Source organism: Symphalangus syndactylus, chromosome 3 (assembly GCF_028878055.3).
Source record: "Symphalangus syndactylus isolate Jambi chromosome 3, NHGRI_mSymSyn1-v2.1_pri, whole genome shotgun sequence".
Lineage (NCBI taxonomy): Eukaryota > Metazoa > Chordata > Mammalia > Primates > Hylobatidae > Symphalangus > Symphalangus syndactylus.
In genome coordinates this window covers 17,088,670-17,110,910 of record NC_072425.2, presented here as the reverse complement: position 1 = coordinate 17,110,910, position 22,241 = coordinate 17,088,670, and the positions used below count along the sequence as shown (strand labels likewise).

Genomic DNA, 22,241 nt, shown 5'->3' with positions numbered 1-22,241 from the left:
TCAGGGCCAGGGCCGCGAGGTAGTTGGCAGAGGCCTCGGGGTCCTCCTGGAAGGGGCCTCATGACAGATTCGGACGAGCTGCGGGCTGGGGAGAAGACTAACGCAAAGACAGAGGGCCAGGCAGAGAGACCGAGACTGGGTTCGCAGGAAAGTGTGAAGGCCGGGCGAGGCAGGGGCAGCAGTCCGACTCAGGGAAGGCCTTGGCCGCCATGCCAAGAACCAGGCATGTGAGAGATCCTTGTAAGCCTCGGCGGCTGCTTGGACAGAGGTTTCTGGCTTGGGTAGCTGGTAGGGAAGGTGACCTCACCAAAATGGGAGAACCTGGGGCAGAAGTCAGGTGAGGTGCTCAGTGTGGCCTGCTGGAGTGAGGGTCCTGAAGGTTACCCAAGGGGCTGTAGGACCCCCAAGGCCTGAGACTTGGGACCAAGCCTGACCTGGAGACATCAGAGCTTGGGGTGTCAGTAGCCGGAAGTGGGAGCTGGGAAGGCCGTGGGGGAGAACAGACAGTGTTGTAAGCATGAGGACCCTGATCCTTGACCTTGACCACAGGAGAGGGAGAAGGGCAGGACTGCAGGAGGGACAGGTTGGAGCGTCCCTAAGGGGAATGGGGCTGGGAGCGCCACCGGACCCCTGAGTGGGAGTGCCTCCTTCCAGGCCTCATTTCCGCCTCTCCTCCCTCCCTGCAGAATGCTGGGGAGTGTGTCAGTGGGTGGGGGTTGTCTCAGGGGCCTGCTCCAGCTTACTGTCCTTCGGTTCTAGGATGCCCTGAAGGCTGACCAGGGCCCCTCACAGGACATCCCAAAGCCGTGGGTGTTTCCAGCCCCCAAAGGGATCCTGCAGCACATCTTTGGGACCAGCCAGGTGTTCCAAAGCATCTGTGATGTAAAACCAAAGGTCACGGGGTTAACAGTGCCCCTCAAAGTCAGGGAGTAGTGAGTGACTACCTTGCTTTGGGGTCCCAGGTTCCTGCCCGACATAGCCATTCACATACTGTGCAGCTTTGAGCCACTTACTCTCTTCGGGCCTCAGTGAACTCAACTGTCTAATGGGGCTCTTCCACCTCAGTGGGAACGAGGCTGATGGCCTGGCTGGACTCCAGGAACACCAGCCTGCCTTCCCTGGGCTTCTGTCTACTCCTCCTGCCTCTCCACCCAGCAACCTTGCCTCCCACAACCCCCACCCCAGCCCTATGCCCTGGGCTGGTCCACAGTCAGGGCCACCCCTCTGCCTGTCCTCACTTTCCCCACAGCTACTCCAGAGGCCAGCAGTGCTTGGAGCAGGCAGACTGGGAGACAGCTGTGCTGTTCTTCTCCCGCGCACTCCACCTGGACCCACAGCTGGTGAGAGGGAGACCTGGGTGGGCACAGGCAGTTGCTGGAACATGCTTCCTCCCTCCCTGTCACACCTGCCAGATCCCTCCTCTCAGGGCCACCAAGTTCATGATGGGAATTGGATGTCAACTCTCAGGGGGGTGGAGATTTCCCCTACCCTCCAGGGGCAGATGGTGGGGAGAATCCAGCAGCCTGGGTCCCCTTACCCTCAGGTGGACTTCTATGCCTTGCGGGCCGAGGCCTACCTCCAGCTCTGTGACTTCTCCTCGGCTGCCCAGAACCTGCGAAGGGCCTACTCCTTACAGCAGGACAACTGCAAGCACCTGGAGCGCCTCACCTTTGCGCTTTACCTACAGGTACCTGGGGCCCCCCCAGACCCATGCAGGGCACCCACCTCACAGCACTGGCTTTCCCTCCCACTCTCAGGGGCTCTCCTGGCTCCTGGGCCCAGCTCTGTCTCCTTAGATTCCTCCTTGTCCCTGTGTCTGGGTCCCCACCTGCTGCCCCTCTCACCTCCAAGGCTGGTTTACTGCCAGGGTTGAGTCAAGTTTGGCAGCATTGTCCATTTGGGCTTTCTGCCATAATGACAGTGTCCAATATGCTAGCCACCAGCCATGTGGAACTGTTGAGCCCTTGAAATGTGGCAAGTGTGACTAAAGAACTGAAGTTTATATCTTTATTTTATTATATTTTTATTATTATTATTGTTTTGGGGACAGAGTCTTGCTCTGTCACCCAGGCTGGAGTGCAGTGGCACGATCTCGGCTCAGTGCAACCTCTGCCTCCTGGATTCAAGCCATTCTCCTGCCTCAGCCTCCTGAGTAGCTGGGACTACAGGCACACGCCACCACGCCTGGCTAATTTTTTGTATTGCTAGTAGAGACGGGGTTTCACTTTGTTGCCCAGGCTGGTCTTGAACTCCTGGGTTCAGGCAATCCACCCGCCTTGGCCTCCCAACGTGCTAGGATTACAGACGTGAGCCACTGCACCCGGCGTCTTATTTTTATTTTAATTAATTTAAATGTGTATAGCCACACAAAGCTAGTGGCTATTGTCTTAGAGAGGACGTCACAGATCTAGAGTCCAGAGGCTCTAAGCACTAAAAAGGTCACAGTGACCCCCAAGTGTATTTCAAAGGAAAAACAATATTAAACTATAAAACACCAACAAAGTCTTGCTTTTTTCCATTTTGATAACCTTGATGTCTTTTTTTTTTTTTTTCTGAGACAGAGTCTTGCTCTGTTGCCGAGGCTGGAGCGCAACGGCGCAATCTCAGCTCACAACCTCCACCTCCCAGGTTCAAATGATTCTTGTGCCTCAGCCTCCCGAGTAGCTAGGATTACAGATGTGCATCAACATGCCTGGCTAATTTTTGTACTTTTAATAGAGATGGGTTTTTGCCATGTTGGCCAGGCTGGTCTCCAACTCCTGACCTCAAGTGATCCGCCCGCCTCGGCCTCCCAAAGTGCTGGGATTACAGGTGTGAGCCACTGCGCCTGGGCTTGATGTCTTTTCTTTATGTCAAAAAATATTCAGTTCTTGGCTGGGCGTGGTGGCTCACTTTGGGAGGCTGAGTCGGGCAGATCATGAGGTCAGGGGTTTGAGAGCAGCCTGGCCAACATGGTGAAACCTCATCTCTACTAAAAATACAAAAACTAGCTAGGCGTGGTGGCACGCGCCTGTAATCCCAGCTACTTGGGAGGCTGAGGCAGGAGAATCTCTTGAAACCAGAAGGTAGAGGTTGCAGTGAGCCAAGATCATGCCACTGTACTCCAGCCTGGGTGACAGAACAAGACGCTGTCTCGAAAAAAAAAAAAAAAAATCTGTTCTTAAAAAGAAACATTTGGGGCCCTCAGACCACGTGTGAATCTGTCTGTTGGGGGCCCGTGTCCTGCACTGCCACTTCCTGTGTACCCTTGTGCAAGTCACTTCACCTCACTGAGCTTCAGTTCCTTTATCCATAAGAGAAGCATGCCAGTGCCAGTGAGAAAACAAGTTCAAGTTCTTAGCACAGGGCTCAGCACCCAGGGCCCAGGTCCAGGCTACAGCCTGTTTGTGTTAGTTCTGCTGATCTCTTCTGCCATCTGAGTGTTTTGTTTTGTTTTGTTTTGTTTCGTTTTGTTTTGTTTTTGAGATGGAGTCTCACTCTGTCACCCAGTCTGGAGGGCTGTGGCACGATCTCGGCTCACTGCAACCTCTGCCTCCCAGGTCCAAGCGATTCTCGTGTCTCAGCCTCCTGAGTAGCTGGGATTACAGGCATGCACTAACATGCCTAGCTGATTTTTGTATTTTTAGTAGAGACGGGGTTTCACCATGTTGGCCAGGCTGGCCTCGAACTCCTGGCCTCAAGTAATCCACCTGCCTGGGCCTCCCAAAGTGCTGGAATGGGATAATAGGTGTGAGCAACCGTGTCTGGCTCAGCCATCTGAGTTTTCTGCATTTCTCTTTGTTCCTGAATCTCTGTATTCCTGTCTCTTGCCAAGCGTGCATCTCTTACTGTCTCTTGCTGTCTTTCCCCAGCTCTGTATCTCTGTCCATCTCTGTCTCTGTGTCTCTGCCTCTTCAAGTCTCTGCCAAATCGAAAAGGCTCTGTCCTTGTCTCTTGTATCTCTCCCTCCTGCCTCAGGGCTTTCTGCTGCCAACTAGGGGGTGCAGCTGGGCTGGGGTGGCAAGCAGGATTGACTGTCCCCTGTGTCCCCAGGGACAATGCCTTTTTGAGCAGTGTGCCTTCCTGGATGCCCTGAATGTCTTCTCACATGCTGCTGAGCTCCAGCCTGAGAAACCATGCTTCCGTTACCGATGGTGAGTGCCCCTGCCAGCCCCTTCTCCCAGCACCCACTTCCTGCCGCCCCACCCGGGAAACGAGCACTCTGTGCCCTCTGCCCTCAGCATGGCCTGTCTCCTGGCCCTCAAGCGGCATCAGGCCTGCCTCTCGCTCATCACCAAGGAGCTGAAGCAGGACACCACCAACGCCGATGTCTACATCCTCCGGGCCAGACTCTACAACTTTCTCCAGAAGGTACAGCGGGAAGGGCGGGCAGGGGCGTGCCCCCCTAACCTGGGAGTCCTCAGTGTGCCCCAAGATTGCAGGAAGAGGCAAGGCTGTCAGCCAGCCCAGAAGCCCCATCCCACAGTGCAGTGGATGCTGTCCTCCCTGGGAAGAGGCCCACACTGGCCTGGACCACTCGACTACCATGTCAGGTCCTTGTTGCATTGTTGCTCAGCCCTGGCTCTGTGTCAGGCCTGTGCTGCACCCCATGGGAAGCAAAAGATGAGAGACTCATGTCATCCCTGTCTGGATGGAGCTCACAGCCTGGGGGAGGTGTCCCTGCGCAGATGAGTACACTAGGAAGGCTTTAGCCACAATCCTGTGAAGCCACACACCGGGGCACCCAGGGCACCTAACATGAGGTAGCCCTTCCCCCTTCCTCCCTCCTTCTTTCTTCCCTCCTCCCTCCCTCCCCCTTCCCCCCTCCTCCTTTCCCCCTTCCTCCCATCCCCTTTCCTCCCTCCTCCCTCCCCCTTCCTCCCTCCCCCTTCCTCCCTCCCCCTTCCTCCTTCCTCCCTCCTCCCTTCCCCCTTCCTCCCTCCTCCCTTCCCCCTTCCTCCCTCCCTTTTCCCTTCCTCCCATCCCCCTTCCTCCTTCCTCCCTTCCTCCCTCCCCCCTTCCTCCCTCCTCCCTTTCTCCCTCCCTTTTCCCTTCCTCCCATCCCCCTTCCTCCCTCCTCCCTTCCTCCATCCTCCCTCCCTCCTCCCTTCCTCCCTTTCCCCTTCCTACCTCCTCCCTTCTTCCCTCCTCCCTTCCTCCCTCCTACCTTCCTCCCTTCCCCCTTCTTTCCTCATCCCTTCCTTCCTCCTCCCTTCCTCTCTTCCTCCTTCCTCCCTCCTCCCCCCTTTCTCCCTTATGCCTCCTCCCTTCCCCCTTACTCCCTTCCTGTCCTCCTCCTTCCTCCCTCCTCCCTTCCCCCTTTCTCCCTTATCCCTCCTCCCTTCCTCCCTTCCCCATTCCTCCCTTCCCCCTTCCTCCCTCCTTCCTCCCTCTTCCCTTCCTCCCTCCTCCTTCCTCCCTTCCTCCCTTCCCCCTTCCTCCTTTCCTCCTCTCCTTCCTCCTCCTCTTCCTCCCTCTTCCTTTCTTTTTTCCTGTTTGCCTCAATGAATCATGCCTACTCCTGACCACCCACACAACCTGGGCTGGGCACAGGGACAGACAGTATAGGGAACAGCTTGAGGGCAAGAGAAACCTGGGGTCACAAGGGAGGAGGCAGAGGGGGTGCTGGACACCAAGGAGAGGAGGGCAGGGATGAGAAGTCTCCCTGGAGTCAGTGGGAGCCTCCACCAGGTGTCCCCAGGGCAGGGGGCTTTAGGAAGATCATTCTGGTGTCCACAGGGAGTGTGGGTCAGCGGGGAGGCCTGGAGGCCAGAGCCTGAGAAGGAGGCTGGGCACCATTGCAGGGTGGGGTGAGGTGGAGGGAAAGGCAGTCATGAGGGCAGCAAGGAGGGGCAAGTCCCACAGCCCTTCAGAAGGCAGGGCTGGAGTCTGGCTTGGGGGTGGGCTTGAAGGAAAAGGAAGGATCCAGAAGGGTGCCCGGTGTTCTGGCTTGGCCTGGGTGGATGGGGAGCTGGGAAGCTAGGATGGGGAGGAGCAGGTGGGGGGGGGGGTTCACCTCATTCTCCAAGCAGGGACATCCTGGGGGTGGCTGAGATGCCAGCCTGCATTGCAGGAGGGAGCGCCACCGCCCTGGCAGGAGTGACTCCGGGGAGCGCAGTCCACCCTGGCAACTCCTCCCTGTGCCCCGGGGCTGGGCTGCAGCCTCCCACAAGCGATTCAGTGGCATGAGACTAGTAATTTGTTTTGTTTTGTTTTGTTTTGTTTGAGACAGAGTCTCACTCTGTCACCCAGGCTGGAGTGCAGTGGTGAGATCTCGGCTCACCACAACCTCTACTGGAGGTTCAGGCAATTCTCATGCCTCAGCCTCCTTAGTAGCTGGGATTACAGGCGCCTGCCCAGCTAATTTTTGTATTTTTAGGAGAGACAAGGTTTCGCCAGGTGATCCCCCCGCCTCGGCCTCTCCAAGTGCTGGGATTATAGGTGTGAGCCACCGCACCCGGCTGAGACTAGTAATTATTGATAATTATTGGTGACTGTTGTGATATGAGCCCCTCCCATGTGTAGGCGTGTTCTCAGCACTTTGCCCCTGCCTAGCTGTGAGGCTCGCAGCAACCCTTTGGGATAGAGACACTGTCCTCATTTCACAGAGGAAGAGCCAGCCCCAGGTGACTTGCCCAAGGTCACACAGCCTGTTCTCGGTGGCACTGCCTGGAGCCCAAGGCTGCCTATACCAAAGCCCTGTCCCTAGCTCCTGCCATTTCCCTCCCTCCCTCCATCCACACCTGCTGTCCACACCACCCCGTTCACCTGCCAGCCAGTCACCCCGCAGCGAGCAGGGTATTGTTGAACTGTCTGTTGCCTGGCTGAGCTGCGCCTTCCTCCCCCACCCCTCCTCCCAGTGGAAGGAACTCGCTGGGGGAGGTTTCCGCTGTACCCAGGCCCGAATCTGGGCTTGCGCAGAGTGGTCTTGGGCTCAAAGGTCAGGGAGGGGAAGAGGGAGCGCAGGGGAGGGGAGGGAGGACAAAACTGTCACAGTCAGGAGGTCACACACTCCCCGCACCTTGAGTGGGCTTCACAGACGCCTGACAAGGAGGCAGCATCTGCAGAAACCACTGGGGCTGGCCTGGCTCACCTGAGGTCACATCTGGAAAGGGCCAGCTGGCATGGGGCCTGGGATGGAATTTCCCCACGATGCTCCCTGTGTCCTTCAAGAGGCAGAAAGAGGCTGGGCATGGTGGCTCAACCCTGTAATCCCAGCACTTTGGGAGGCCGAGGTGGGCGGATCACCTAAGGTCAGGAGTTCGAGATCAGCCTGGCCAACATAGTGAAACCCTGTCTCTACTAAAAAAAAAAAAAAAGAAAATACAAAAATTAGCCAGGTGTGGTGGCACGCACCTGTAGTCCCAGCTACTCAGGAGGCTGAGGCGGAAGAATCGCTTGAACCCAGGAGGCAGAGGTTGCAGTGAGCCAAGACCACGCCATTGCACTCCAGCCTGGGTGACAGAGTAAGACTCCATCTCAAAAAGAAAAAAAGGCAGAAAGGGTGGAACATGGAGGGATGTGGGGGGCATGGAGGAGGCATGGTGTGATGCCACCCTGCTGAAGAAAGGCCTCTAGGTCCCGTGGCTCAGTTGGCCTGTGCCCCTGATGCCACCCCTGGCCTCCTGCAGCCCCACCTCTGCTACCGCGATCTGCACGGCGCCTTGCTGTTGAATCCCAAGCACCCGCAGGCCAGGATGCTGCTCCAGAAGATGGTGGCCCAGGCCCAGCAGGCGCGCCAAGACGCGGGGTTCCTGGCTGTGCAGGGCAAGCTGCAGCACGCACTGCAGCGGATCAACTATGCCATTGAGAACAACCCTCTGGACCCCAGTCTCTTCCTCTTCCGGTACTGCATGGGAAGGTGCTGGCCTTGGGTCTCAGGCCCTGCCCAGCCACAGACTTTGTGTGGTTTAAGGAGAGTCCCTGACCCTCTCTAGGCCTCAGTTTCCCCAGCTAGCCTCTAACGGTCTTTCCCTACTTCCTACTGGGTTAAGGCATTGCAAAGGTGGTCTCTGTTACTGCTGGAAGAGGGATGGCAACAAATGTCCCAGTTACCCCAGGAATCCTAGAGCCCCAGCCTGCTAAGCAGTTCATGCTGGGTGCTGAGCCCAGCTCAATGGATGAGACTTAGGCTTGAGTCTGGTCCCAGGAACTTACCACATCCTGCTGCATTTCAGGAGGGAGTGCCGCTGCCCTGGCAGGAGTGACTCCAGGGGGCGGTCCACCCAGCCAATCTCTCCCTGTGCCAAGGGGCTGGGTTCAGTATCCCACAAGTGATTCAGTGACATGAGAGGCCACTGTGATTTCGGGCCAATTAACCTATCCAAACAGTGGTGGTAAAACACCTGCTTCTTGTACAAAATGCTTTAATGTAGAGACTGGCATACACCTGGCTCCCAAAAAGAAAGAGAGAGGGTATTTTTGCAAAAAATAAAATGATCAGTGCCTAGTGGGTTATCTGGGTAGCAGTCCAGAGCTGGCCCCACGGGACAAACCTAGCAAATGAGGTGGGGATCCCCACTGCCTCCATGGGTCAGGAGGCCCAGAGCCGGCAGTGGCTTGTCTGGCCACTCACCAGTCGGTGGGGGTGCACTGGCCCTCATGTCCCTCCCGCCGTCTCCCACGCCCTCCCCCACAGGGGCACCATGTACCGACGGCTCCAGGAGTTTGATGGGGCAGTGGAGGACTTCCTGAAGGTGCTGGACATGGTGACCGAGGACCAGGAGGACATGGTGCGGCAGGCGCAGCGCCAGCTGTTGCTGACCTACAACGACTTTGCTGTGCACTGCTACAGGCAGGGCGCCTACCAGGAGGGCGTGCTGCTGCTGAATAAGGCCCTCCGGGATGAGCAGCAGGAGAAAGGACTCTACATCAACCGAGGTGGTGCGCAGCGACCAGGGCGTTGGGGAGGGGGTTGCGGGGGAGCCTCGCCATCTCTAAGGCCCCCACTGGGCACTTGAGGCCCCTGGGAGGCGGGGGAAGGAGGAAGGGAGAGAGGAAGGAAGCGAGCGAAGAGGAAATGTAACAGTGTCAGTATCCCAGGAGCACACTTTGGGAAATGTTACCTTAGACAAACTGGCTCCAGAACTCCTTAAAATGCTCAAAACAGACAACTGGGGATCAGTGCCCAGACGCCCAGAAAACTAGAGGGGACAGGGACTGCGACCGCCTGTGGGGGTTATCAGCCACCAGTTTCAGGCCCTGGTTCCCAGGCTGGAGCCGGCTGGGCTAGGGCTCCTGGGCACTGGGAGTTGGGGGTCCACTCACCCCCGCCTCCGGACCCTAGATTGCTTCTTCCAGCTGGGCAACCTGGCCTTTGCCGAGGCAGACTACCAGCAGGCGCTGGCGCTGAGCCCGCAGGACGAGGGCGCCAACACGCGCATGGGCCTGCTGCAGGAGAAGATGGGCTTCTGCGAGCAGAGGCGCAGGTGCGTGGGCTCTGGCCCCCACGGTGGGTGGGGCAGGCCTGAGGACAGGACGGGCAGGAGGCCAACTGCTGGGAGCCCTGGGTCAATCAAGTTGCTTCTCTCCACGGGCGCGATGGCTCACCCCTGTAATCCCCACACTTTGCGAGGCCGAGGCAGGTGGATCGCCTGAGGTCGAGAGTTTGAGACCAATCTGGCCAATATGGTGAAACCCCATCTCTATTAAAAATACAAAAAAATTTAAAAATTAGCTGGGCGTGGTGGCGTGTGCCTGTAATCCCAGCTACTCAGAAGGCTGAGGCAGGGGAATCCCTTGAGCCAGGGAGGCGGAGCTGGCGGTGAGCCGGGATTGCGCCACTGCACTCCAGCCTGGGCGACAGAGCGAGACTCTGTCCCAGAAAAAAAAGGCCGGGCGCGGTGGCTCATGCCTGTTATCCTAGCACTTTGGGAGGCCGAGGCGGGCAGATCACGAGGTCAGGAGATCGAGACCATCCTGGCTAACCTGGTGAAACCCCATCTCTACTAAAAATACAAAAATTAGCCAGGCGTCGTGGTGGGTGCCTGTAGTCCCAGCTACTCAGGAGGCTGAGGCAGGAGAATGGCGTGAACCCGGGAGGTGGAGCTTGCAGTGAGCCAAGATCAAGCCACTGCACTCCAGCCTGGGTGACAGAGCGAGACTCCGTCTCAAAAAAAAAAAAAGCTTCTCTCTCCGTTATGCTTTCCTTTTTTTTTTTTTTTTTTTTTTTTTGAGACAGAGTCTCGCTCTGTTGCCCAGACTGGAGTGCAATGGTGCAATCTCAGCTCACTGCACCCTCCACCTCCTGGGTTCAAGCAATTCTCCTGCCTCAGCTTCGTGAGTAGCTCGGATTACAGGCACCTGCCACCACGCCCGGCTAATTTTTGTATTTTTAGTAGAGACGGGGTTTCACCATGCTGGCCAGGCTGGTCTCAAACTTCCCACCTCAGGCGATCCACTCGCCTTGGCCTCCCAAAGTGCTGGGATTACAGGCGTGAGCCACCGCGCCCGGCCTATACTGCTTTTCTTTGTGATATTTTTACTACTCAATAACTTGGAACTTAATAATAGTCAAATTAATATATTCATTTTAGCTGATGGGTTTATGCCATTTTCAGAAAGGCTTTCCCTACCCCAAGATCATAAAAATATTCATTGATGTTGGAGTTTCACACTGGCATCTAAGTGTTGGCTCCATCATGGACGTACCTGGTGGAGAGAGAGGAGGGGGGCATGGTGAGGGGAGCAGACCCAGCCTGGTTTCCCTCTAACTCCTCAGTGGGGCCCAGAAGCCACCATTTTCCCCACAGATGGCCCAGCTCATGGCAGCTTGGGACCCACTGTGTCCTGCAGGCAGTTCCAGAAGGCAGAGGACCACTTCTCCACGGCCATCCGGCACAACCCCCAGAAGGCCCAGTACTACCTGTACCGGGCCAAGAGCCGGCAGCTGCTGCAGAACATTTTTGGGGCCCGCCAGGATGTGGCCACTGTCCTGCTCCTCAACCCCAAGCAACCAAAGGTAGGTTCCTGACACGTCAGGAGTGTAGGCTCCGGAGTCATGCCTGGTGCATAAGGATACTCCTCGGCCCCCAAAGAAATCTAGTTTGATAACAATCATAAGGCCAGGCATGGTGGGTCACGCCTGTAATCCCAGCACTTTGGGAGCCCAAGGCGGGTGGATCACTCGAGGTCAGGAGTTTGAGACCCACCAGGCCAACATAGTGAAACCCCATCTCTACTAAAAATACAAAAAGTAGCCAGGCATGGTGGTGCACGGTTGTAATTCCCGCTACTCAGGAGGCTGAGGCATGAGAATCGCTTCAGCCCGGGAGGCAGAGGTTGCAGTGAGCCAAGATTGTGCCACTGCACTCCAGCCTAGGCGATAGAGTGAGACTCTGTCTCAAAAAACAAAAAAAACAAACAAGCAAACAAAAAACGTTGCAAAACTCTTCCTTCTTCAGCCCTGGGAAGGGCCAAATCTGGCTGTGCAGGGTCAAGGCAGCATCGTGCTGTCTGCCCGCTGCTCTGGCCCTCAGCTGGCTCTGGTCACCCCCTTTCGTGGCAGCTGTCCCTGCTGATGACCAACCTCTTCCCGGGCATGTCGGTGGAGGAGGTGCTTAGCACCCAGATAGCCCACCTGGCCAGGCTGCAGCTGGAGAGGATGGTGAAGGGCAGCCTACGGGCCGGCAGCCCACAAGGCGTTGTGGGGTAAGCCCTGGAGCAGGGGGCACAGGTCAGGGCTGGGGAATGGCTGCAGCTCCAGGCTCCTGTGGCTCCAGCTGCACGCCGGGGCCATTGTCTAGTCCTTGGAGAGACCAGCATGGGCCAGGGAAGACTGACAATACCTGGGGGGCATCGTTTGGCAGGATGCTTAAGCAGCAGGAGTTGGAGTGCCAGAAGGCCTTGGCCCTGCAGCGCTCATGGAAGCAGGGGGAGCCTTTGATTGCGACCTCTGAGGAGCTGAAGGCCACCCCTGAGATTCTGCAGGTAGAATTGGGAAGCTCAGAGGGAGAGGCTGAGGCCCCCGAGGAGGAGGAAGAAAAGGAGAAGGAGAAAAAAGAGGTAAGTGGAGCACACGCCAGGGCTCGGAGCCCTTGGGGTCTGGGGCACAGTGTACCCCAGCCCAGGGCTGAAGGATGCAGGCCAGTGGAGTCTGGCTTCCAGGCCTGGCTCTGCACTCCCTCAGCTGTGTGATGGGCTGGGGACATCTTGCTATGAGATGGAGATGGTACCAGCAAGGGGTGCTCCTGAGGGAGGGTGTGTGGGGATGTGGGCCCTCAGAGAGAGGAGTCACAACCCTGCTCATGGTCACTGTCATGAATTCTACTGTATGCACTAGCCACTTGCCACTTGTGCCAGAATTTTTTGTTTTTGAAACGGAGTCTTGCTCTGTCACCCAGGGTGGAGTACAGTGGCACAATCTCGGCTCGCTGCAACCTCCGCCTCCTGGGTTCAAGCAATTCTCATGCCTTAGCCTCCTGGGTAGCTGGGATTACACGTGTGTGCCACCACACCCGCCTAATTTTTTGTATTTTTAGTATTTTTGTTGGGCTTAAGCGATCTGCACGCCTGGGCCTCCCAAAGTGCTGGGATTATAGGCATGAGCCACTGCGCCCAGCCCCCAGAATTTTCTTAATTCTTAAATTTGTTTCTGAAAACCTCTTACTGAATGTAACATATAGAAAAGTGCATAAATCATAAGTTCCGGTTGGATGAATTTTCACAAACTGCATTATGCCCATGACACCATTATCCAGATCGAGAAAGAACACTTTCCCAGCTCCCAGAAGCCCCTTGGGGCCCCCTTCGAGGCCCCTCCCATAGCCCACCCCACCTGCAAGGCTGTCTTGATTCCTAATGCCAAACATGAGTTTTGTCTTTTCTTCACATAAATGGACAGCATGGTGAGCGTCACTCAAGCTGTGGCGGGTGGCAACAGCCTGCTCCCTCTCACCAGTGCTGCAGAATATTCCGTCCTTGACAGTCCCACAGTGTGTTCCTCTGTTCTACTGCTGGTAGACATCAAGTACACTAATGTTCAAAGGAAACTTGACGCAATTGAAGTACAGGAATACCAGCATCCCTTGCCATCAATAGAAAATGTGGCCGGGCACGGTGGCTCACACCTGTAATCCCAGCACTTTGGGAGGCCAAGATGGGCAGATCGCTTGAGCCCAGGAGTTCAAGACTAGCCTGGGCAACATGGCAAAACCCTGTCGCTACAAAAAATACAAACATTAGCCAGGCATGGTGGTGTGTGCCTATAGTCCCAGCTACTTGGGAGGCTGAGGCAAGAGGATCTCTTGAGCCCCAGAGTCACTTGAGGCTGTAGTGAGCCGTAATCACACTACTGCATTCCAGCCTAGGTGAGAGAGCCAGACCCTGTCTAAAGAAGAAAAGAAAAAAGGAAAGAAAGTGCTAGCTCTTCAGTTTTCTAGCTGATGTTAGAATGAATATTAAAGTACACACCTTCCCTGTAATCCCAGCACTTTGGGAGGCCGAGGCAGGCGGATCACGAGGTCAGGAGATCGAGACCATCCTGGCTAACACAGTGAAACCCCATCTCTACTAAAAATACAAAAAATTAGCCGGGCGAGGTTGCGGGCGCCTGTAGTCCCAGCTACTTGGGAGGCTGAGGCAGGAGAATGGCGTGAACCCGGGAGGTGGAGCTTGCAGTGAGCCGAGATTGCGCCACTGCACTCCAGCCTGGGTGACAGCAAGACTCTGTCTCAAAAAAAAAATTAAAAATTAAAAAATTAAAAAATAAAGTACACACCTTCCCTCTGTGTGACCGCTGAAGTCAGAGGCTCCCTCCCCCAGGGAGACGTTGGGCTGAAGTGGATGGAGCCCAGAGCGCAACTCCCAGCTGGCGCCTGGAGCACTATGGTGCACCTCGCTGTCTGCAGGAGTGAACGTGGGCAGAGACCCGCAGCCTAGGTAGGGTCTGGCTGTGGCGGCCAGCAGACCTGGATTCAAACCTGGCCTCTCTGCTTCTTAGCTGAGTGGCCCTGGGCAGGTTGCTTAGGGGCTGCGAGCCTTGGTTTCCTGGTCAGTGAAATGGTCATTAGCAGCTCTCCCCATCCCTCCATTCCCACTTGTGTTGGGAGAATAGAAGGGGGTAAAGCATACAGAAGCTCCTCAAGTCCTCCGTAAGCATTCCCCAGGCCACAGCCCTTTACAATTTACAGAAGCCTGTTCCACACCTGAACTAATTTTCATTTTGCAGTTGAAAAAACCAAGGCGTTGGCCGGGCACAGTGGCTCATCCTTGTAATCCCAGCACTTTGGGAGGCCGAGGCGGGCGGATCACGAGGTCAGGAAATCGAGACCACGGTGAAACCCCGTCTCTACTAAAAATACAAAAAAAAATGAGCCGGGCGTGGTGGCGGGCGCCTGTAGTCCCAGCTACTCCGAGAGGCGGAGGCAGGAGAATGGCGTGAACCCGGGAGGTGGAGCTTGCAGTGAGCCGAGATTTCGCCACTGCACTCCAGCCTGGGAGACAGAGCAAGACTCCGTCTCAAAAAAAAAAAAAAAAAAAAAAAAAAAAAGTAAAAACCAAGGCGCTAGCAGCCCATTCAACACAACCGTTCTCATGGCACCATGCCTGTCTAGCCTGGTCGCTCCCCTTCCTGCCAGGCTTAGCCTCTGCGTGTCCCCACCCCACCCTAACCTGGTACCTTCAAGGACCTCCAAGCTCAGGAGAATGCCCACCGAGGGGCCCAGGGCTGCTGGCCTTCTAGAGGTGCAGCTGCGCGGGCCTCCTACCATCTGAACTACAAAGCCTGCTTCTTGCCATAGGAGAAAAAACCAGAGCTCACACCTAGCAAGGTGATGTCCCTGTCTGACAGCTACCTTGACCAGACCTCCTCAGCCTCCAGCATGAGCTGTAAGTCCCTGGTGCTTCCGCCAGGCCTCAGGAAGCTAAGGCAGCAGGGTGGTCAAAGCTCAGGGGTCGAAGACTGCTGGCCTAGGTGTGAGTTCGGCCCGCTGCTGGCAGCTGGGTGGCCTGGGGCGAGTGGCTCTAGAGCGGGAGTAACACTGTTGCCGGGCCTGCCCCGGACGAGGTAAGGCTTGCTCCAGGCGCTTCATGGTAGCTGCTGCTCTGCTCTCATCCCCTCCTAGCCCTGTGCCTGAAATAAGCCCACAAACCTTGTGCATGGCCAGGGGGCTTTTAGCCCCAGTACCACAGGGCCCCAGCCTGGGGGAGACAGAAGTGAAGAATGGGGAGGCTGCTCCTCAGAGGCCCCAGGGCAGGTGTGCGCAGTCCTCGGTGGGGAGGGGAGTGGCAGGGCCCAGGCCCCTTCTTCATTTTGTGAATCCAGCAAACTCACCGAGTGCCCCGGGCCAGGCCTGTGCTCAACACTAGGCACAGGGATGACTGGCATAGTCCTTGCCCTGAGACAAGAATTCTAAGCTCCAACAGGAGGAAGGCTCCCAGGTGACCCACAGCCAGAAGACAGGGCAGACATAGTACGGGGGAAGCCAGGGCTGTGGGTGCATTTAGCGCCTTTTAGTGGGGACGAGGATGGAAGGGCAGGAGGGTGCCAGGCGAGGGGACACGGGCCCTGCTGGGGCTGTCTGCTGCAACAGGAGCACAGAGGGCAGGGGCATCCACAAAGCAGAGGCCTGGGACTGGGAGAAGGGGGCTCCTAGGCATCTCCCCCATCTCACAGCCCTGCCCCTCAGGGTCTGGGTTGCTGGGGAGCTGGTCAGGGGTGATCTGCAGGTCTTTCCCTTTGGCGATGCGAAGCCTCTGGGCCATAGGTCAGTGGGAGATTGAGAAGCCCCTTTTCCCAGAGCTGTCCAGGGCAGGTACCGCAGGCCTGATGGGTGCTCTTGGCACACCCTTCCCAGTCAGGACCACATGCACCTCAGAGACTGAGACGTCGGCTATCTGCCAGGAATACAGGAGCACCTCAGCCACCGCCGTGACATTCTCTGACTCGTCACTGCTGAAGACGCAATCCTCAGACTCTGGGAACAACAGGGAGGCACTGAGCCATGGTCCCAGAAAAATCAAGGCCACCCAGGGCCAGAGGCAGAGCCTTAGCAAGACCGAGGCCACCCAGAGCCAGAGGCGGAACTCCAGCAAGACCAAAGCCACCCAGAGCCAGAGGCGGAACTCCAGCAAGACCAAAGCCACCCAGAGCCAGAGGCGGAACTCCAGCAAGACCAAGACCACCCGGAGCCCAAGGCAGAGGCCCAGAAAGGTCAAGGCTGCTTGTGGCCGGAGCTGGAGACCCAGCAAGGTTGATGCCACCCAGGGCCAAAGCAGGGGACTGCTCCAAAGTTCCACCAAGACTGAGGCTTTCTATGACTCAAACTGGAGCCTCAGCAAGACTAAGGATGCCCAAGGCCAGGGCCAGAGGCCCAGCAAGGCTGAGGCTGCCCAGGGCAAGAGCCAGGGCATGAGCTCAACTTCCAGCAAGGCCAAGTCCACCTGGGGACCCAGTCCAAGTCTCAGCAAAACTGAGGTTGAGCAGGACCTCACCTATTATGAAGCTGTCTGAAGGGACCATCCAGCCCCTCACCTCTTGCTGGGGAGGGGAGCAGTTCTACCCACCCCCCACACTGGCACTCAGCCAGCTGCCTCCTTCCAGAGCAATTAAAAGTTTTAGCAACAGTCCTCTGGTCCCACAGCTGAGTTTATTATACTTGTTCTCTTCTTTTACAAAATTAAAAACTTCTAAAACCAGGCCCAAGTGGCAGCTTGAGTCCCTCCATTTCTGGAAACTGAGAAGGCTCCACCTGGCTTGATACGGACACAGGGTGTGGGGTGGAGGGGAGGGGGTATCGTGCCCAACCAAGGAGGCAAGGGGCAAGGGTAGCAGACTGAGGAGGGAGCACCACCACAAGCCACAGTCCCTGAGTTATAATTCACAGTAAGAAGGCTCAGGCTGCAGGGGGAGGTCAAGGCTCAGTGAGGTTCTGGGGTGACCAGGGGTTTCCCTGGGGAAGGTGGCCGGGGCCAAGATGCTCTCCAGCCAGTTTAGAGGCCAGGCCCTTCCCGGCCATCTGTCCCGTGGCCTAGCCGACACTCCGTTCATCTCACTTGGTGCTCCGGGTTCCTGTGATAGAGGCCCCAGGCCTTTCCTGCATGCCCTGGCCATCAGGGGGGCCAAGGACACCACCCAGAAAGTCAGAGGAAGAAGGCGATTCGGGAGGCCACGGTCTTGCAGCCGTTGGAGGAGAAGAGCTGCTCGTCCTCAGGGAAGAAGGTGGTGCTGTCCAGCACAGCCTGGACAACCTCGTCCCTTGGCTCCAGGCTCAGCTGGGCCAGCTCGTTGAGCACGCAGTGCCGGACGTGGTGCCGCTGGAGCGGGAGGAAGGGCACCACTGCGTCTAGGAGGCGCTCTTCCATGATGCCTGAGTTTGAGAAGCCATCTGCAGGAAGGGTAGGTGGGGAGGGGACTTTGAGCTTCACAAGAGGGGAGAAGCCGGCCCCCAACCCCCAGGGGCAGGAGGAAAAATGCTGGCCTCAGTCCCCTCAGCCGCCTTCTGGGTGTAGGACTCGGGCTGTAAGGCTCACCCAAAGTCACAAAGCTGAGAGTGCCAAAGCCGGGCTCAGAACTGGCGGGTCACTGGGCAAAGCATGAGACCCCGAGACAGCCTGGCCCCTGGGTGTGGGGTGAAGCCGCCCGGGAGGGGGCTGCTGAGCCAGACTCACGGTGCGGGTTGTCCAGCACCGCGCGGGAGATGACCGGCTCCAGCTCCTGCAGAAGGATCTCCTCGCGGTCCCGCCGGCTGCGCCATGCCTCCAATGCCACCTGGTTGATCTGCTCGCCACCCGTGTTGCTAAAACCATGGGAGACCCAGGCTGAGACTCAGATGAGGACTAGCACAGGGCAGGATTGGACCCTCGCTTCCCCACTGCCACCTGACATAGGAACGTGGCTCAGTGCAGGGAGAAGCCAACTCCACTGAAAACGCTCCACTTCCCCCTCCATGGTGCCCACATCTATGGCCCCTGTAATTCACCTACACATGCCATGTACTTTACAGTTTACAAAACACTTTTGTGTCCCTCAACTGACTTTCCCTCACTGAACTTTCAGGAAGACATCGGGGCATCATTATTGGCCTGCTGTTCGGAAGCAGAGACAAAGGCTCAGAGAGGCGGAGCCATGCTGCCTGAGGAAACACAGCGAGGATTCTGAGAGCTGGGACCAAAGGACAAGAACTCTGTTCCTGTTTTTCCGAGGCCTGTGTCCTCCTCACCACAAAAGAGGGAAAACTTCTTGACCTGGCAGGGCTTCCACAAAGAAGTGGCGATCAAAAAGACTGAGCCCAGAATTTGCTAAGAATGTCCAAAGGGAAATCAACCAGGTGGAATGATAATGTCATCTCAGAGTGGGGGTGGGGGGCACTGGGAAAGCCCAGCTAAGCCCATGGGGAATTGGATTCTGCTGGGAGCACAGGCCAAGGCTGTAGAGCTGAACCTCTGAGAAGTGGCCCCCCACTGTGCCCCCTGCAAAGCCAGGCCCCACCTGATGAAGATGAAGATGGCTTTGCGGTAATTGGTCCCGTATACAACCCAGGAGGAGCCCAGGAAAGGCCGCAGGACTTCCATCAGGCCTGGGGGCATCTTGTCCATCTCATCGAAGAGGAAGAGGGAGCGGCCACAGGCAGTGAGGTTCCCTTGGACCCAGCTCTTAAGATCCTTCTGTAGGGGAGAGACAGGAGTTCCAGGGGGGCTGGAGAAACTCCCCCAACCCCAGACCTCTTCCCAAACCAAAAACTAATCTCCTTTCTAGGGAGATGTGGTCTTCCAGAGAGCACCAACCTCTTAGTGAGACTGATGGTGAAACTGTATCCCAGATTGGGGCAGAGACTCGCCCAAAGTCACACAGCCGGTCAGAACAGGGACTCAAACCCAAGCCTCCCACTTCCCTGTTCAGGGCTCCTTCCACGACACCTGCTGCTTTCTATAAAAGGGGAAGGCTCCTTCCTGCTCCCTGAAACTGATCAGCCTGGTGGGTACCTTGCAATCAACAACAGTAGTAGTAAGAGCCAGTATTTCCCGATGATTACTCTGAGCCACAGATTGGGGCTGATTTCCAGCAAGACAACAGTGCAGATTATCTGACAAACATAGGTGCTCCATAAATGATATCTGCAATGATATAATCTCATGTCCCTCACAACAACCCTGGCATGTAGGTACTGCCAGGGTTCCTTACTGCCCCAAGGAATCAAAGCACTCCCTGCCAGGTAGAATGGCACCTTCCCAAGTTCTGTGCAGGATGGGTCCTGAGGGCTGGGGCTGCAGCCGGCTGTGTGGCCTGGAGCAGGTGACTCCCCTGTCTGGGCTCAGGACTTACTCCCTAGGGTGGCACCCCATGGTGAGAACAGTGGTCAAGGACGCATCCAGCCTACCTTGTAGCGCTCGATGTGGCTGGGGTGGGGGAAGTGGAGGACGGGAGAAAAGTGGTGCACGCGGGGGCTGCGGAGGCCGCCCTGGAAGAGGTAGTGCGCCAGCAGGGAGCTGACATAGGATTTGCCGGTGCCGGTCCAGCCGTGCAGGGAGAGGACCAGCGGCTTGGTGGGGGCTGGGTCCCGCACAAAGGCCTTCAGTGCCTTCACCACCAGCGCCTTGGCCAGATGCTGGCCGGCCAGGTGCTGAGCCAGGTCACACTCCAGACCTAGGGCCACAGGAGGATGGTGAGGACACATCCCACCAAGGCAGAGGTTCAAGGAGAACGTCATGTCTGGAACCTGGTCTGGGACTCCTGTGTCCTAACGTTTGTCCAAGCTGCCTATGCACATGGCACGCGAACCTTGGGGTCTGTGGCGGAAAAGAGCCACCTTCGGGCCTGATTCAGCTCGGCAGCGCCCCCACCAGGCGGTCCTCTAGATTGCACGCAGCCCTAAATGCGAGCTGTCAACGGGGTCAGCCGCAGACCCCGCCCATCCCCAAGGCGCACTTCTCCTTTGACGGCCAGGCCATTCTGAAGAGGCCCAAGAACTCCCACCAAGGATTCTGCTGGCTGAGGCCTCTCTCCAGGTTGGCAGGGCCTCCTGGACCTCTACGGGTACCCTCCACCCTCCCAAGTCTGCGGGCCCCGCCCCCCGGTCCCACCCTCTGGGTCCTCAGCTGCTCTGGCCGGCTGCCCGCGTCTGCCCGCGTCCGCCCGCCCCTCGCTCCGGGCTCCCTGGCGCCTCACCCGGCAAGTCGGGCCGGAAGTCGCATTCGCAAAAGGCGCCCAAGTTGCAGCGCAGGGAAGCCAGGTCCCAGGCGGCGGCCGCGGCCGAGACCAGCCCGAGCAGCCCGAGGAGCGAGCCCCAGGGCCAACAGCAGTGCGTCGCAGCCGCCATCCGGGTGAGGCCCGAGCTCGGTGTGGGGCAGCCAACTGCCTCGCCCGGGAACTGCAACTCCCGGCGTGCACCGCTCCGCAGAAGCCACGCCCATCGCCTACAACTCCCGACACACCTCTCCCCGCCTCCAAGGCCCGCCCGTCGTTCCGCAGCAGGACCAGAAGGTGGCCTCCAGGGGAACCCGCGAACCGTCCAATCGGGGACGGCGGACCGCGTTTCCATGACCACGGTAACTAGGGGACCATCGTAGTGGCTCAGAAAGAATAAATAAAGGATTACGACCACAAAGGGCGACGTAACAATTACAGCAAAAACTTGTGCGGAACCTTACACCTTGCAAAGCGCCTTTTCCATTCTCCTTTTTTCTTTTATATGACAAAAATGCCCTCACTAACAGCTTTTGGTGAGCACTTACTCTGTGCCATTAGTGCTAAGTGCCTATATACCTTATAATATGGTAACAGTATCTGCTATCCAGAGAAATGGTGGTGTTCCAATGAGATAAAGGCACACAAATTGTCTGGCTCAGAAAGTGATCAATAAATGATCATCAACATTCCGTTGTGTATGAAACAGGACTATCCCTCACCTAGCAGCAACTGTGGCCAAATGCTTGGCATCAGTCCTGGGAGATGGGTTCTGTTGTTGTCCCCATCTTATTAAGGAGGAATTTGGGACGGAAGAGGTTAAGCCTCTTACCCAATGTCACACAGCTGGTAAACAATAGAACTAAACCCAGGTCTGGCTGCTACCAGAGCCCTAGTGCATGGTTGCATGTTATCAGCCTCTCTTGGTCAAAGGATTCAGAAGGCAAAGGACTCCAGACGTTTGAGGGTCAGCGCACAGGCTCCCCAGGCCTCCAGCTTGGCCTGGATTCGTTTTGATCCACGTTGCCCACCTCCCCCACCCACTGGAGTAAGGGAACCAAGACAACAGCCTTCATGGCCCACCTCAAAGACCCTGTCCCTACCAATCTCAACACATAGTCACACACACACACACACACACACACACACACACACGCACGACTTCTGGGGCCAAATATCAGAGCCTGAAAAGAAATAAGTATATCCGACCAGGTGCGGCGGCTCATGCCTGTAATCCCAGCACTTTGGGAGGCCAAGGCGGGTGAATCAACATGGCGAAGCCCCGTCTCTACTAAAAATACAAAAATTAGCCGGGCATGGTGGCAGGCGCCTGTAATCCTGGCTACTCTGGAGGCTGAGGCAGGAGAATCGCTTAAACCCGGGAGGCAGAGGTTGCAGTGACAAGAGTGAAACTCCGTCTCAAAAAGAAAAAAAGGAAAGGAGAGGAGAGGAGAGGACAGGAAAGGAGAAAGAGAAAGGAAGAAGAGAGAGAGAAAGAAAGAAGAAAGAAAAGGAAGGAAGGAGAAGGAGAAAAGAAAGAAAGAGAAAGAAAGAAAAAGAAAGAAAGAGAGAGAGAGAAAGAAAGAAAGAGAAGGAAGGAAAGAAAGAAAAGGAAATGAGTAGTTCCCACTATCAAGGAGAAAAAAGGAGAGAAGTATGGGTCCAGGAAGCGAGGTGGAGCCTTTCCCACTCTGCTGGGAAAAGTCGCTTCTCCTTTCAGGTACCAGTCTTCCAGAGAGGAGTTGGGATCATAGATTTCAAAAAGCCCTTCCACCCCAAATCCTCGGATTTTTGGTTGTGCATTTGTGGGAACTGTTGCCATGGCATCCCAGGGCAGGGCAGGGGATAGGAGCACTGGGTTGGAATTAGCTATTTATCTCTCCCGCTGGTCTGTGAGCTCCCAGAAGGCAAGGATTAGGTTTTCATACTTGCTGTAACCCTGGCTCCTGGCACAATCTGGACTGTCCCAGGTGCTAAAGAAGTATTTGTTGTTGAGTCCTAATTAGGGAAAATGAGTCATGCTGATGGGACCAGGGGAAAGCAAAAAGAGGAAGCAGATAAGCTCGAAGTCTGCCTTTTTTTTTTTTTTTTTTTTTTTTTTTTTTTTTTTTGAGACGGAGTCTCACTCTGTCGCCCAGGC

General features: G+C 56.5%; 2 protein-coding genes across 9 annotated transcripts; one reads left to right on the top strand and one right to left on the bottom strand.

Annotated features, from left to right (window-relative positions):
- The first annotated feature begins 60 nt into the window (after positions 1-60).
- TTC16 (tetratricopeptide repeat domain 16) lies at positions 61-16,545 on the top strand. Of its 3 annotated transcripts, none has more exons than XM_055270986.2 (14): positions 61-84; positions 760-932; positions 1,250-1,340; positions 1,583-1,687; positions 4,033-4,133; positions 4,221-4,350; positions 7,611-7,825; positions 8,618-8,862; positions 9,266-9,407; positions 10,774-10,939; positions 11,486-11,628; positions 11,787-11,982; positions 14,718-14,805; positions 15,774-16,545. In XM_055270986.2, exons 1-14 carry the CDS (start codon positions 61-63, stop codon positions 16,427-16,429), a joined length of 2,475 nt encoding a protein of 824 aa, XP_055126961.1. In that variant the 3' UTR covers positions 16,430-16,545. The 3 variants fall into 3 exon arrangements, with proteins under 3 accessions (XP_055126961.1, XP_055126960.1, XP_063491866.1); XM_055270985.2 differs by having other exon boundaries at positions 1,544-1,687; XM_063635796.1 differs by lacking the exons at positions 61-84; positions 760-932 and having other exon boundaries at positions 1,076-1,340; positions 1,544-1,687; positions 8,618-8,859.
- Position 16,546: 1 nt separating this feature from the next.
- On the bottom strand, positions 16,547-20,456 carry TOR2A (torsin family 2 member A). 6 transcript variants are annotated; one of them, XM_063635878.1, is made up of 6 exons: positions 20,084-20,456; positions 19,296-19,561; positions 18,901-19,032; positions 18,407-18,582; positions 17,587-17,714; positions 16,547-17,303 (listed from the first exon to the last, which is right to left on the bottom strand). In XM_063635878.1, the coding sequence occupies exons 1-6, from the start codon at positions 20,454-20,456 to the stop codon at positions 17,059-17,061; spliced, it is 1,320 nt and encodes a 439-aa protein (XP_063491948.1). In that variant the 3' UTR covers positions 16,547-17,058. The 6 variants fall into 6 exon arrangements, with proteins under 6 accessions (XP_063491948.1, XP_055126963.2, XP_055126964.1 ...); XM_055270988.2 differs by lacking the exon at positions 18,901-19,032; XM_055270989.1 differs by lacking the exon at positions 19,296-19,561 and having other exon boundaries at positions 18,951-19,032; positions 20,084-20,328.
- Positions 20,457-22,241: the final 1,785 nt, after the last annotated feature.

Bases quoted from the DNA above. Each gene is read 5' to 3' on its own strand.
- TTC16 (XM_055270985.2), top strand. From the start codon at position 61: ATGACAGATTCGGACGAGCTGCGG. The intron at 933-1,249 runs GTGAGTGACTAC...CTTTCCCCACAG, and splicing joins CCCCTCAAAGTCAGGGAGTA to CTACTCCAGAGGCCAGCAGT. The intron at 11,983-14,717 runs GTAAGTGGAGCA...TTCTTGCCATAG, and splicing joins AGGAGAAGGAGAAAAAAGAG to GAGAAAAAACCAGAGCTCAC.
- TOR2A (XM_063635878.1), bottom strand. From the start codon at position 20,456: ATGGAAACGCGGTCCGCCGTCCCCGATTGGACGGTTCGCGGGTTCCCC. The intron at 19,562-20,083 runs GTGAGGCGCCAG...CTGTGGCCCTAG, and splicing joins CTTCCGGCCCGACTTGCCGG to GTCTGGAGTGTGACCTGGCT. The intron at 17,304-17,586 runs GTGAGTCTGGCT...CCCTTCCTGCAG, and splicing joins GGTGCTGGACAACCCGCACC to ATGGCTTCTCAAACTCAGGC.